This window comes from Prionailurus bengalensis, chromosome C2 (genome assembly GCF_016509475.1).
Source record: "Prionailurus bengalensis isolate Pbe53 chromosome C2, Fcat_Pben_1.1_paternal_pri, whole genome shotgun sequence".
Taxonomy (NCBI): domain Eukaryota; kingdom Metazoa; phylum Chordata; class Mammalia; order Carnivora; family Felidae; genus Prionailurus; species Prionailurus bengalensis.
In genome coordinates, this window is record NC_057350.1 from 83,979,301 (window position 1) to 83,995,667 (window position 16,367).

At 39.5% G+C, this 16,367-nt stretch overlaps 1 protein-coding gene across 3 annotated transcripts in view; it reads right to left on the bottom strand.

The window, feature by feature from the left end:
* YEATS2 (YEATS domain containing 2) overlaps positions 1 to 16,367 on the bottom strand; it is a 116,509-nt gene that overhangs the window by 30,470 nt on the left and 69,672 nt on the right. For all 3 annotated transcript variants that reach the window (XM_043594782.1, XM_043594783.1, XM_043594781.1), the window contains exons 16-19: positions 8,861 to 9,119; positions 5,935 to 6,096; positions 3,590 to 3,762; positions 2,652 to 2,810 (exon numbers count right to left, since the gene is read on the bottom strand). In XM_043594782.1, the coding sequence (XP_043450717.1) occupies positions 2,652 to 2,810; positions 3,590 to 3,762; positions 5,935 to 6,096; positions 8,861 to 9,119 (753 nt within the window). The remainder of the gene's footprint in view (positions 1 to 2,651; positions 2,811 to 3,589; positions 3,763 to 5,934; positions 6,097 to 8,860; positions 9,120 to 16,367) is intronic.

The window sequence follows — 16,367 nt, forward strand, 5'->3', positions numbered from 1 at the left end:
GTCAATGAATCTTTTCATAAACTTTATAGGGTAGATTTTAGTCCCATTTTACAGATGAAGAAGTTAAGCTCAGTAATTTTCCCAGGGTCATACAGTTAGTAACTGGAAGCGCCATAATTAGAATGCAGAAGTAGTAGCCATTGGAGCCTGATGCAAATTAAAACCACAATGAATGAGATATCACTTCATACAAAAATGGCTAAAATTAAAAAGGATGACAGTCTCCCATATTGGTGAGAATGAACAGCAACTGTAACTCTCTCACATTACTTATGGGAGAGTCAAATGGTACAACCACTCTGCAAACCATTTGTCAGTTTCTTATAAACTTTCTTATTTTTAAAAAAAATTTAATGTTTTATTTATTTTTGAGTCAGAGTGTGAGTAGGGGAGGGGCAGATAGAGACGGAGACACAGAATCCAAAGCAGGCTCCAGGTTCCGAGCTGCCAGCACAGAGCCTGACTCAGGGCTTGAACTCACAGACTGCGAGATCATGACCTGAGCTGAAGTCGGACAATTAACCGACTGAGCCACCCAGGCGCCACCTTATAACTTTCTTATTAACATATACTTACCCTAGGACCTAGCTATTTTACAGTACAAAACATCTATACAAGAATGTTCATAATAGTATAGTTCATTAAAAAAAAAAAAAAAAGAAAAAAGAGGGTATGTTTTAGAGTGACAAATGTTTTGTAACTTGACTGGGACAGTGCTTGCATGAGTTTGTACACTGGTCAACACTCATTGAGCAGTACACATATGGTCTATGCATTATTTTATGTAAATAATACCTTATTAAAAAGCAACAGGTGCGCTTGGGTGGCTCAGTCAGTTAAGCTCGACTCCTGACTTTGGCTCAGGTCATCAATTCACGGTTTGTGAGATTGAGCCCCACGTCAGGCTCTGTGCTGATAGCATGGAATCTGCTTGGGATTCTCTTTCTGCCCCTCCCCCACTCATTCTCACCACCCCCCCCCCAAATAAATATACTTAAAAAAAGAAAAAAAGCAACAGTAATTGTTCTGCAGTGGTAGAACAGGAAGGAAGCCACTCCACTAGCTGCAACATAAGCAGGTAGGAAGAAATAAGCTAAGATTTTAAAGAACTGCCTGAAGAATTTTAGGGCCTCACATCTGTTTAAAATACTAAGTGCATCTGACCAAAGGGAAATTAGTACTCAAAGAAATGAAACAGTACTAATATGAAAAATATATGATGGAGAAAAAATTCCTTTTTTACAGATATAACCTACCAAACCTTCCTCAAGGTAAAACAAATAACCTGAATAGTTCTGTATCTACAAATAAATTGAAATTGTAGTTAAAAACCTTCCCAATTAGGAAAACTTCAGGTCATTATGGCTTCACTGGTGTATTCTAGTTAAAGAAAAAATAATACCAATTCTACATAAAATTTTTTACACAAAAAGTGAAGGAGAGAAAAGTTTTTGTTTTTTGTTTTTAAGAGGGAAAAGTTTCTAACTCATTCACTTATGTGATATCACAACCAGACAGGAATTACAAAAAAAACCACCGACCAATAACCCTTACAAAAACTCTAAACAAAATTTTATCAAATGAAACCCAGCAATACATTAAAAGAGGATAACATGTCACAAACAAGTGGGGCTTATTCCAGGAATGCAGGGCTGGTTTAACAGTTAAAAAAATTTTTTTAATGTTTTTTAAGTAATCTCTACCCCTCAACATGGGGCTTGAATGCATGACCACAAGATCAAGAACACACGCTCCATTAACAGAGCCACCAGGTGCCCTCTTATGATCTTCTTAGTAACATTTTTTTCTCTAGCTTATTGTAAGAATACAGTATATAATACATATGACATACAAAATGTGTGCTAGTCAACTATGTTATTGGTAAGGCTCTTGGTCAACTGTAGGCTATTAATAGTTAAGTTTGGGGGGGAGTCAAAAGTCATATGAGGATTCTCCACTGTGAGAGAGGTTGGCACCCCTGACCCACCCCCTGTTGTGCAAGGATCAACTGTACATGGATACCGTGGATGGCATCACCTACTACACTACCCAGAATCTCCCATACGAAGTTACTCCAGAGACATTTTAGAATGAAGTATCAAGAAAACCTGTTTCTTCTAAGGAAATATGTAGGTATTGTTTTGCCTCTCACAAACTGAATTTTATAACTGATCATGCTTCTGATTTGCTTTGGCAAATTTTATTAATTATATAGGACATAGCTGTTTGCATATCTAATAACTCTGGCCTTATCTTCTCATTCTACTTGTATTTTCCCAAATTTCAAGATTTTATTCTTATTTTTCTATACTGTTTTATTATCATTTTTTTTTTTCTTAATGTTTATTTTTTGAGAGAGACAGATAGACAGAGTGTGAGCAAGGGAGGGGCAGAGAGAGAAAGAGAGACACAGGATCCAAAGCAGGCTCTAGGCTCTGAGCTGTCAGCACAGAGCCCGACGTGGGGCTCAAACCCACAAGCTGGAGATCATGACCTGAGCCGAAGTCAGATGCCTAACTGATTGAGCCACTCAGGCGCCACTTACTATTGATTTTCTTGGGCAACCTTAATTTCTTTGTGGAAAAGGATAAGCTGTAAAAGTTTTAATAAATGCCATAACCACCTTGTATTTGGGGTATGTGTTTATTTACCTGGGTAAACAAAGTGGTTTTTTGTCCAGAGATGACTTTTAATGTTTGTTGCCCTTGTGCAGAAGATGTGCTGACTCCCAGCGTTCCTTGGACCACTGACCCAGTAGTCAGCTGTTTTCCAGATGTCTGGGGTGATGGCTGACCAACTAAAAATGTGCCCTAGAAACAAATAAAGACCTATTCAGTAATTATTAAGTTCAAATGACTTGCCTGACCCTTTAAATCACAAGGTCCCATGTTACAAGCTACAATGCCCCCCCTGAATTCTCCAACTCAGCCAAAATAATTGTAAGGAACAGCTCTGCTCTCAGGGTCCCTCCCAAAAGCTCTCCCCACTTTTAGAACTCTGCACAGTAGCTGTGGAGCAGGCTGCTTAAAAACTCAAGTTTTACAACCGAGTCTTTAAATCTGGATTTAATTTTCAAGATTCATAACTATCCATCCTTAGTAAGAACACTGAGAACAAAAATTCTTAAAGAGGAGTCAAGACTTTAGCAATGAGGCGAAAGAAAGTAGAAACTTGTTCCTAATCATGAATCCAACCTAACTCCAAATACCTTAACTTGATAGTACCTCTTTGGTTACTCCCTTCCAAGAGAAAATTTTCAACTGCGCATGAACGCTACTCACTAACTCATGGATTTGGAAGGCAAAAGCATAGGAAAAATCTTTCTTTGAGTCAGAAAGATCTGGGTTTAAATCCAAATTCTATCACTGGCTTAGCAGAGACATCTTGGGAAAGTTACTTAAGTCTTTCTGAATGTCTAGGACCTCTTGTCGCAACATAAAACAAGCCCAAAATAATACAGATTCATAACATAGCTAAAATGTTAGTATTGACTCCTGATCCCAGAGATGTAAAGATAAATCCACTATAATTAAAGGCAGTTATTAAGGAACCAAAGGATTTAAAAGACACCAGTCACAAACAATCAGACCTGAGGCGTTTGCTTTAGGATATAAGATGTGTAAGTCAGGTGCTGGGATATCCCTCCAGGGCCTGCAGGGCTCTGAGTTCCTCCTGTTCCTCCTCCTCCACCTCCGCTGCCACTGCCGCTGCCACCACTGCCTCCGCCACTACCACTGCCCGCAGCTGAGCCAGACTGGAGGTCTGAAAATACAATGAAATGACAGCAACATCAGAAAAGGTATTAAGAGGCTTCACAGAAAGATAGATGAGCCCAGAGGGATGTTTCCCTTACAGCGACATTCCTTCCCTTTTCTATTTTCTCCTTTCTTTTCTGTAATGTATCTATTCTGTGACAAGAGTGAGAAGAACATCCTAGAACTGAAGACTGATCTACTTCCAACTGAAGGACAGTTGACTAGTTCAGCTCTCGGTACAATGAAGAACTTAACTTTAACAAGAGTTTTGACTTAGTGTGGGACATCAAGAAAGTGTGATAGTGACATTTCTAACCAAGTGCTGACTGGAATGTGCTCAGAGAAGTGCTTATAAACATTCTGGCATCTCATTTGATTTCAGTGAAACTGCTGGAATTTAGTGTAATTTTACAGTACCTTTTCTGTTGCCCTCTGCCCCAGAAAAAACTGATTTTCTTCACATTTATAATGACTCCAGGGCCCCATTTTTTTTTTCCTTTTAAAATTCTACTTTAAAGCCTTTGAATTTTTTTTTACTTCCCACTTGGTGACATAATATATACAAACTAAAACCTAAATAGCTCTCTGGGTGAATTGTGGAATACTCACATTGTCCTTTTCTTACGTATCTTTTACATACTACAGCTTAAGTAGGAGGAAAAAATGCCAGGGTGAGAGAGCAGAAATCACCCATTATAGTTAGTGAACAAAATGGTGACTAGCTCACACACTACACTTTGGCAAGAGTGGCTAATTTTTAGTGAACCTATTATACCAATTATACTTGGGGGGGAGGGGCTTTTAAATCTTATTTAACATAATTTGTCAAACTGGCTTACATACAACACCCAGTGCTCATCCCAACAAGGACCCTCCTCAATGCCCATCACCCACTTTCCCCTCTTCCCTTGCACCATCAACCCTCAGTTTGTTCTCTGTATTTAAGAGTCTCTTATGGTTTGTCTCTCTCCCTGTTTGTTAACTATTTTTTCCCCTTCCCTTCTTCCATGGTCTTCTGTTAAGTTTCTCAAGATCCACATATGAGTGAAAACATATGGTATCTTTCTCTGACTTATTTCACTTAGCATAATACCCTCCAGTTCTATCCACAATGCTGCAAATGGCATGATTTTATTCTTTCTCATTGCCAAGTAGTATTGCATTGTATATATAAACCACATCTTCTTTATCCATTCATAAGTTGATGGACATTTAGGCTCTTTCCATAATTTAGCTACTGTTGAAAGTGCTGCTATAAACATTGGGGTACAAGTGCCCCTATGCATCAGCACTCCCGTATCCCTTGGGTAAATTCCCAGCAGTGCTATTCCTGGGTCACAGGGTAGTTCTCTTTTTAATTTTTTGAGGAACCTCCACACTGTTTTCCAGAGCAGCTGCACCAGTTTGCATTCCCACCAACAGTGCAAGAAGGTTCCCGTTTCTCCACATCCTCACCAGCATCTATAGTCTCCTGATTTGTTCATGTTAGCCACTCTGACCGGTGTGAGGTTATACCAATTTTACTTCTGATTGAGAGGGAAATAATTCCCTTTACCGTTTCCTTTCCGACACCAAATTGTTTTCTCTATATGTCAAAACAAAAGTTTGTCAATCTAGATAAACCACCTAATTTCCTTGGGGTTTTAAGGCTTGTACACTAAGGCTGACTCTCTATTTCTCTTTCCATCTCCAAACTTAGAAAACTTAACATGCACATCTAAATAATGGCAGGCAGAGACACTTGATTCCACTCCTATTCCTATCCCCTCCAAAATAAATATAGGCTCTCAGCTAACTTCTCCACAGGTGTCACATTTCTAGATATCACTGAAAAGGAAGAACTCTTTTTTGTTTACAGTTCACATGGACAGGTTTCTCTCAACACACCTTTAGTAGCCATACCTCTCCAATGTACTTTGCATCTGATCCCAAACTCTGAGTAGATAAATGCAAAATAACAGTATCACCTCCTAGGACTACGATCATTTAAGCCTACTTCTAGTTAAATTATATGTATGTTTTAAATCCATGTGGGCAAATACTACCATCATACCATCAAATACTACCATCATACACAGAGCTATGGAAATGCTTCTTGAAACAGGTAAGAGCTGCCCCTGGGTGGGTGAAATGAACATACCCAGAAGCCCAAGAACCAAAGATTTAATGATGGACTAACTAGCATTGTTGGTAGCTCGTAGGATGGCTCCTTGAGGGATCAGCAGCAGTTTTCCTTTTCCTGAAGGGTTCTTGCTGTTCGTTGTAAGGTAGAGTTTGGTGCCAGGAGGCAAATTTGCCAAGTTGGCCAGATTAGTGGCTGGTAGCTGTAATGTTGCCATTACTAAAATGGTAAAGGGGAAAAGGAAAAAAAAAAAAAAGAGGAAAAACAGTTATGATAAATTTGAACTGAGGTCAATGCTATCTCTAAAATTAAAACGACGTAGTAAGATACTTACTGAAAAACATAAACAGTAAACTCTACAGTTTTCTTAAATACACAAGCTGGACAGTCTTAAATATCTTGCTACCTAAAAAATAATCTATATACTAGAAGAGCTTGCTGTAAACTAGAAAGGAGTATTTGTACATAAACAGGGTGACCATATGTCCCAGTTTGCCCAGAACAGTTCCAGTTTATAACTGTGTCCCAATGATTATTAATAGTAATTCTTGGGGCGCCTGGGTGGCTCAGTCGGTTAAGCCTCCAACTTCGGCTCAGGTCATGATCTCACAGTCCGTGAGTTTGAGCCCCGCGTCGGGCTCTGTGCTGACAGCTCAGAGCCTGGAGCCTATTTGGGATTCTGTGTCTCCCTCTCTCTCTGACCCTCCCCCGTTCATGCTCTGTCTCTCCCTGTCTCAAAAATAAACAAACATTAAAATAAAATTTAAAAAAAAAATAGTAACTCTTTTTACTCTCACAAGTACTATAGTTTAGACAGTCAATGAAATAATCACCTTATTTATGGATGAATATATATTTCCTCCCAATTGTTTAAAGCCCCTTCAATCAATTGCTAGTGATGAATGAATCTACTGATTTGAAACTAGACTTCTTATCTCTCTCTTTCTAAGAACTAAGAAAATGCCACAGTTAACAACTGGCACATATACTATGAAACTATAATTCAGCTTTTTAAAGTCTTACCTATGTCAAAGAGCTTTCGCTTATCCCTTAGAATTTACTTCTCGATGCACAGGGCTGTAAGCCTTTAAATGAGATTCTTAAATGGAGACTTACACATCAAAACTTCTGCAAATGCTCTGAATCCAAATCCCCACAAAATGAAGCATACAGAACCATGTGAGTCACCAGAGGCAAAGGACTCTCATGGCCTCCTCCAGCCTGCTGGACTAGTCCTCCTTCTCATTACTACTTCACTGTGCAAGGTTTGGGGAACCAAGAACCTAGAAGCTGCCCCAAAACATCAGGGACTGATATTAAAACTGAGTGCCATTATCTCTCCACTACTGCCAGAACTAATCCCACTTTACACCATATGCATCTCAGCAAACCTCTCTGGTCTGTCACCCGTACCCGGAAGTCCAGCCCCAAACTGCTCTCCATTCCTGATCTGAGTCCACCTTCTCAGGCCCTCCTCCTCCCCCATCTCTTTCACTAAGCCCCCAGGAATTCCTGCTGTGGTCAATTACACCCTTTAGAATCTCCACCTCTTTCAACCTTAATGTCTTTTTGTGTAACTAAACACTAAAAGTCCTCTGAAGATAGGACTTCCTCGCAGCCCCTTAGCTAAAAGCTGTTTTTTTGTTTTTTAATCTTACCTCAGTGTATGAGGGCCAGGACTAGAAGAGACGCCTTTTTGCTCTCCAGTTTGGCTTTCAGACCATTACCACCCCTCATTCCAGAGGAAAAACCTGCTGGCTCCTGTTAGGATCATGCATGGCTCTACCACCTTACCCCTTGCTTTTCTACTCTCATTTACTGAACCCCTAGTCACTTCCCCTCACTTGCTAAAGACTGACTCCTGACTCAGTCTTGCTGTATGCCAACAACTGTCATCCTCAGTAACAGCACTGCAGATGACCTGTTTAATTCTCTGGCTTCTCAGGTACTTCATTTTCTAAACTCCCAAGATCATTTCTTCCAATCTATCTCAAGCACTCTTTTTTAAGGCCACAAATGGACTTTGTCATCACCAGCAATTTATCACCTCTGAAATCTTTATTTTGGACATCTACTACCTTCTTTTTCTTCTTTCTTATGAATCTTTTATATTTATTTTTTATATTTTTTCAAGTGTATTTATTTTGGGGGGGGAGGGGGGACAGGGAAAGAGAGAGAGAGGGAGAGAGGGAGGGAGGGAGTAGAAGGGAGCAGGAGGGAGGGAGGGAGCGGGACAAGGAGAGAGAGAGAAAGAGAGAAAATCCCAAGCAGGCTCCACACTGTCAGGGCAGAACCTGCCTGAACTCACGAACTGTGAGATCATGACCTGAGCCAAAATCAAGGGTTGGTAGTGTAACCATCTGAGCCACCCAGGTGCCCCTATTTTATTTTGAATATATAAAGTTGGTTCTGGAATTAGTTTTGGGTTTTTTTTTAAGATTTTATTTTTACATAATCTCTACACCGAATGTGGGGCTCAAACTCACAACTCCGAGATCGAATCACATGCTGTACCAACTGAGCCAGCCAAGCACCCCTATTATTTAGTTTTTAAGTTTTCTTTTTTTAATTTAATTTTTTTATTCAAGTACAATTAACATATAGCATGAGCTTCAGGTATACAATATAATGATACATCAGTATCTCAAAATGCTGCTGATAAATGACCATCCCAAGATTTTAAGTCTGAATACAACCCAAAGTGGAGAAAAGGTCAAACAAAAATTATGTCAGACCAGAAAGCAGTTATCAAGAAAAACCCTCTATTTCTTTTACTCTTGCTAAAACACACACACACACCCCTCTTAAACTACTTACAGATCTCTACGTAAAATGTTACATGAAGAAGATTAACATATTTTTATATACTCCTTATAGCACTAACCAACAGGTTTTCTTAGAACCAAACACTGAATAAAATCACTAGCAAAGAACAGTTTAGAAAGAGCTGCTGCTGAAAGGGCCCTGCAACAGTATCAGTTACCTGAACCCTGGGATCCACTCTTCTGAGGGCCGGCGGCAGTGACCTGAGCCTTGGTTAAGGCTTGCACCGGCTGAGCAACAATGGTGCCTCCACCTCCGCTCACAATTGCTTTGGCAACTCCTTGGGTCACAACTTGTTTTGGACCAACAGCTTTGGCAACAGAAGAGCTGGCCTTGGCTACAAGGATTTGGCCGCCACTGATTGCTACAGCCTGTTTCACTGCTGAAGGTAAAGTGGACCCAACTGGCACCCCAACGACCTGTTGAAAATAGAGAAGAATTCAGCAGTGCTTCTTCTCAGTCCTTTCAAGGACTCTTCGAACAGAACGGTCACTCTGCTCTAGCAAAGAACAAAGCAAAGTCCTAGCTATGACTTTAATCTAATCCTCTAGGAATGATACCTATGATAGATGTGAAAAACATTTCTCACATTACAATAAAAAGCTACAGTTTTTGTCTTAACCCCAGCTACTATCTAGAACTTATTTTATGTGTTTTTAATTTAAAAAAACTTAGAAAATACAGAAATACAAAGAAATAATTTTCACTTTTCCAGATATAACCTATTTTTAAATTTTACTTATTTTTATTTTTATTAATTTTTTTTTTGACATTTATTTATTTTTGAGAGACAGAGAGAGATGGAGTATGAGCAGGGGAGGGGCAGAGAGAGCAGCTGACACAGAATCCAAAGCAGGCTCCAGGCTCTGAGCTGTTATGACAGCACAGAGCCCGATGCAGGGCTCAAATCCACAAACTGTGAGATCATAACCTGAACCAAAGCTGGACGCTTAACCAACTGGGCCACCCAGGCGCCCCATAAATTTTATTTATTTATTTATTTTATTTTATTTAAAAAATTTTTTTTAATGTTTGTTTATTTTTGAGACAGAGAGAGACACAGCATGAGCATGGAAGGGGCAGAGAGAGAGGGAGACTCAGAATGTGACACAGGCTCCAGGCTCCGAGCCGTCAGCACAGAGCCTGATGCGGGGCTCGAACTCACGAACTGTGAGATCATGACCTGAGCCGAAGTCGGACGCTCAACCGAGCCACCCAGGCGCCCCAATTTTATTTTATTTTATTTTATTTTATTTTTAAATTTTTTTTTCAACGTTTATTTATTTTTGGCACAGAGAGAGACAGAGCATGAACAGGCGAGGGGCAGAGAGAGAGGGAGACACAGAATCGGAAACAGGCTCCAGGCTCTGAGCCATCAGCCCAGAGCCCGATGCGGGGCTCGAACTCCCGGACCGCGAGATCGTGACCTGGTTGAAGTCGGACGCTTAACCGACTGCGCCACCCAGGCGCCCCTCAATTTTATTTTTAAAGTAAACTCTACCCCCAACATGGGGCTCAAAATCACCACCCCAAGACCAAGAGTTGCATGTTCTATCAACTAAGCCAGGCAGATGCCCCAGAAATAACCTCTTGATATTTTTAATGTATTTGCTTCCAACTCTTTTTAATATACATTTTAAAAGATTTTTTAAATATTTATTTATTTTTGAGAGAGACAGAGCATAAGCAGAGGAGGGGCAGAGAGAAAGGGAGACACAGACTCTGAAGCAGGCTCCAGGCTCTGAGCAGTTATGACAGCACAGAGCCCAATGCAGGGCTTAAATTCACAGACCATGACATCATGACCTGAGCCTAAGTCGAACACTTAATCAACTGAGCCACCCAGGTGCCCCTTCTTCCAACTGATTTTTAAGAAAAGTCATCTTTTTCTAAATACTTCTAATTTTTCATTTCCTTAAAGGTCAACATTTGGTTAAAAGGTCTAAGCAAGAATATTTTTTTAAAAGACCCAATACCCAAATTATGAAACTTGAAAATATCTGGTTCTGAAAATATTATAAAGTGAACTCTTTCAAGTAAGGAAATACTACAGAACTCTTCAGACAAAGTCAATAGAGGATGTTAATTACAAGAAACAATTCAATTAATGGTAAATTGGGTCAGGGTTTCCACTTCCCAGTTCTTTATTTCATAAAAAAGAACTTCTCACCAGGAACTAGTTGCAAAGAGTCTTTTACAAGATTAAAAGAATACCCAAAGACCTGCTCTCTAAAAGTGAAAATGAGAAAGCATAAGTACTTCTCACCCATCAGATTGGAGTCAAAAACTTTAAAGTCTGATAACACCAAGAAGTGGCTAAAGGGTCTGGGGAAACAGGAACATCTATCTGTTCCCTGATGAAAGAAAAGTAAGTTTGTACAGCCACTCCAGAGAGGTACTGGCATATCTACTAAAATTGAAAATTCACATACTCCATGTTGTAACAATTCTACTTTTAGAAATATATCCTAGAGAAATCTTAGACACGTGCTCAAGGGAACATAATGTCCAAGATAGCATTATTTATAATTACAAAAAACTGTCAACAAACTTAATACCTATAACACGTAGCAACATACTTAACGTCTACAGGTAGAGTAATGGATAAACTGTGGTATAAGACAGACAATGGAATAGCATACACTAGAACTACATGTATCAGCATCAACAGACTGACAGTACAAATCCTGAATGGAAGGGGAGCTGAAGAAAAACAGAATATATATATAAAAATATATTTTACGTAAATCTTCAAAATATACAACATTACATGTTATTTATGGCTATGGATTTATGCAATACAAAGTATGAACTCGAAAGCTACACATTCACATTCATGATAGTGCGGCTCTGGGGAAGAACAAAGTGGACTTCAACTCTGTCATGTTTTACTAGGAGAAAATATGAGATGAAATAAATATGAACGTGTTAATTTGGGGTGGAGGATACATGGGTATTGATTATATCATTGTATTTTACTGAAATTTTAGCATCTTTTTTCAACTAAAAATAACAGGATTACCTAAGATAAATGATAAACATGCAACTGATGAATGAAACTTTTAAGTTAAATAATTAATAAATCATACATGGTTTCTTTTCAAAGAATGTGAATACAGTAAAACACACTGGCCACATGCTTGGACAGTATGACTGATGTGAAGAAAACGGTCCCCTAATCAAGTGTTATAAATCACCGTGTAACAAAGAACAAAGAGTACAGGACTTTATAAGCAGTCAGACCTGGTCTCCCAGTTTTGTTCCACTAGTTTGTAGCTGGAAAAGTTATTTAATGTTTGTGAGCTTTAGCCTTAGACAACTCATTTATAAAACATGGATAAGATCATGAGACATAAATGAGGATAAGTTTATCAAATGCCTAGCCAGTATGATGAACACAGTAAATGATAGCTGCTGCTCCCCATGGCACTCGTTATAATTAACTGAAGAACAGTAATCTATGAGGCTACATGGAGATGCAAAGGATAGAGAGTGCCAAATGGATAAGCATTTGGCTAGGGCAGAGGACCTTAGTCTTAAATCCTAGACTCATTTAGTCAAACAGAAATTAAAGTATATACCAGGTGGTATCTGCTTTAAAATATCCTAGAAAGAGAAATAAGATTAGCAAAATGTTGATAATTGTTGAAACTGGGTAATGGGCATTATAGGATTTATTACAAAAGTCTCTCCACTTTCATGTAAGTTTAAGGCAGGATGGAAAGGAAGGATGGAAAGGAAGAAGAAAAGACTCAAAGACTCAACGGGGAAAAGCAAGTTAACTTAGAGAAGAAAAATCCTCCCAGCTATACTGGCGTGGTTAAAACAATCCAGATCTCTCTACTCTGACTGTATAAGCCTCATTCTGAATGCAACATGGAGTGTCGCTGTGGCCAGAGCTGGGCATAGTCACTTCTCCTACAGATGTGGAAGTATAAACTCTTTTTATTAATCAGCTTTTTTTTAAAGTTTATTTATTTTGAGAGAGAGCGAGCAAACACATGAGCAAGCAGGGGAGGGGCAGAGAGAGAGGGAGAGAGAAAATCTCAAGCATGTTCCACATTGTCAGCGCAGAGCCCAAAGCAGAGCTTGAACCCAGAAACCGAGATCATAACCTGAGGTGAAACCAAGAGTCAGATGCTCAACCAACTGAGCCACTCAGGCACCCCAATCAAGAACTCTTCTGTGCATTTATGGAAAAAAAAGTTTCTTAACATAGGAAAACATTTTTGGAATACGGCACAAAGTGCCAGTTGAATCCCAATATCCATTCTTGCTTTCTCTCTCATAGTAAGAGAGCCCCCAGTTTTTAGCTATGTGGACATGGCCACATAGAATATTTCCTAGCCTAGGGCTGGTCTTCTGATTTCTGGCTAAAAGAATAGGAAGAGAAGTGATGAGTGCAAATTTTGGGTTATGCCTCCTTACACCTCCTTTTCTCTTCCTGCTGGCCAGAAATGCAAACATGGTGGCATGAGATAAAATGGTTATATTAGCCCATAACCTGAGAACCAAATTTTGAGAATGGCAGAGCAACAAGACATGAGTGTCTAGATTCTTGATGATTGTCGAAGCAACATACTAGAACTGCCTACTGGTCTTTGATGAGTGAGACAAAAACTTAGGCTTCTGGTTTTTGTATTTCTCTTTTATAGTAGTCAGACTTTTTTTCCCAAGACAAGAGTCTTCACATTCCCTGAATATATCAAATTTAATAATTCACTGCATGAACTAAATTACACATCATCTATTTTTATGTTCCTTTTTTTAAAATTTTTTAAAATGTTTATTATTTTTGAGAGAGAGAGAGACAGACAGACAGACAGACAGAGCATGAGCAGGGGAGGGGCAGAGAGAGAGGGGAGACACAGAATCTGAAGCAGGCTCCAGGCTCTGAGCTGGCAGCACAGAGCCCAACATGGGGCTCGAACCTATGAGCCTTCAAGCTGTGAGATCATGACCCGAGCCAAAGTCGGCCGCCTAACCGACTGAGCCACCCAGGCGCCCCTATTTTCGTGTTCCTAAACCAACAAAGAAAGCAAAAAAAATCTTAAAGGAAACATATGGATTGGACCTATTTTCTTTTCTAAAACTCCATGCATCTTAACTTGCTTTTCTCAGCTGTATCAACCTCTATTCTCACTCAACGGCTTCAAAATTTCCAGGATATGACATATGTAATTTCTCCCAAGAGCTAAATAAAATATGGTATCCCAAGTTGGCCACAGGAGGGCAGTTTTGATTAGCAGAGCTTATCCACTAGGAGCATACCACTGGCAAGATTAGCACCCCCCAACTCCCCCCATCTTGTTTGAAAAAAGAGAGAATGAGGAAGTCTGGAATTCTACTGGGGAAAATCCTACTCACAGCTGTCTACAGACATCATAAGGAAGACTCTTAAGTAGGTCACTATAACCTCAAATTAGTTTTTCTTTCTTTCTTTCTTTTTAACAATATAACACTTTGGCCTAGAACGTGAACTTTTCCCATTCACAACACTTCTCTCTGCATTCCTAACTTCCTTTAGTGTCACAAAGCAGACACCCTTTGTTCTATAGTGTTGTAAATATTTCACTTTGATTCATGCTCTGATTCAGTGTTTTTGTTTGTGCTCTGTACAGACCTTTGCAAGTCAGAATTTACTTTAACAACCAGAAAGTAAGGATTCTATGTATGCAATTTTCTCTCCAGACACTGAAGAGTATGGCCAATTATGATTTAGTACTTAATGATAAGTACATGGTACTCCTGCACATTTACATAGGATTTGTCCGTAGTCATTTAAGCTACTATCATTTATTAAGCGCTCACTCTGTGCTAAGTCCTTCATGTACAATGGTTTCTAATTCTCCTATAACTCTGAAAGGCAGAGGAGGGTATTACTCCCTTTTACTAGATGAAAAAACAAAGTTTAGGAAGACAAACCTGCCCAGGTCACACAAGCAAGGAGTGGCTGAGATCTGGAAAAGGCTCTAACTCCAAAGCTCAGATTCTTTTTACTATGCCACACTGGTTCTTTCTCACAGGAACCCACTAAGTACTTAGCTGTCCCTTAAAACAGCACCTCTCTACTTTCATGAAAAAAGATAAGCTGTATTTCTATTGTGCCAAAGTTGAATGGAAGGTAAAACAGTATCATTTTGCTCACGCTTCTGCTTTCTGGGCAGGCACTTCAGCAATAACCAGGGACAGTCTGTACTTGTAGACAGCTCCTTATCTGGAGTCCAAAGCATACACTAAATTTCCTAGGTAAACAGGAAATGTCTTTTCTCACGGTCTTCTGCTTTTGCGCATTTCTTTCACACTCTTCTATGCCTTTTTCAGGTGCCCTTAAACTCTACTCAGGGCATTCTAGCACAAACCCATCCATTTTTTCTTAGTTCTGCATTGCCATTAAGTAGGTGGCAATGTGACAAGAAAGCCAATACAGTTGTTCAGCAACACAGAGGAGTGGATGTGCAAACTGCAAAGTGTAAAAAAGTGAAACTAATTTGCTCAGAGCTTCTGAGCATAAACAGCAATGCTATATTGACTCAAAAACCTAAACCAGACATTCCATGTATCTTTGGTGAAGCAAATTAGATTCTGAAGAACATGTAAAATGTGTCTGAGTAACAAGCCCAAATAATAGTAACAGAAAGGACTTTGCCAAAAGGCTTACCCCTAAGGCCAAAAAAATGGAGCACTGGGAAGCAGTTGGGGGTGCCTGTCTTCGTGATTCTGGCTAGAGAAGCCCCAAAGTCAAATAAGATGCTATAGCTTGGTGGTTCCTAATTTTGCCTAATCACATGAGTCAGCAGGATAGCTTAATAAAAATCCAGATTCCTAGGGCCCCTAAGAAGATTCTGATTCAGAAAGTTTGAGATGGGGGCCTCAGTATCTACATCTATACGTTTTAAAGTTAATTTATTTACTTATTTTGAGAGAGCGAGAATGCGTGTCCATGTGGGAAAGAGGCAGAGAAGGAGGGAGAGAGAATCCCAGGCAGGTTCCCCACCGCCAGTGCAGAGCCCAATGCAGGACTTGAACTCCCAAACCACAAGATCATGACCTGAGCTGAAGTTGGACACTTAACCAACTGAGCGTCAGTATCTATATATTTTAATCATCAGATGAGTCATGACCAGATAAATTTGGGAAAGTGGTTAATGGATTCTTATAAATTTTAGAACCATACAGATTTTAGAACATGAATTTTTGTCTCAATTCATGTGTAGCTATCTAAACTAAGCAAGATATCTAAAACCATTTTTCTATTTTAAAGTACTCTTCTCAAAGCAATTCATCTATCCCTAGATAGGCTGGCTTTCAAGTTGAAAAGCACTTCATGTAATATTCTGGATAGCTTTACAATGTATCTGCCCCCAAAATGAGATAATTTAACTATGTTCTAAAAGCGTGTTTAGGTTCCAGACAATGGCTCACAAATTTTAATTAGCTCTGCAATGGAAGATTATGGAATCAGCAGACCTAGGTTCAAATCCTGTGTCACTTGTTAGCTATATACTCTTAAGGAAGTTGGTTGACCCCTCAGAGCCACAGCTTCCTTGTTTGTAAAATGGGGTTCAGAGTATCCACCTTACAAGGCTGTTTGAAAATTACAGACAGCGTGTGAGAAGAGGACACACACAGGCACTCATAAGCACAACCAATGCAGGAAAACATGA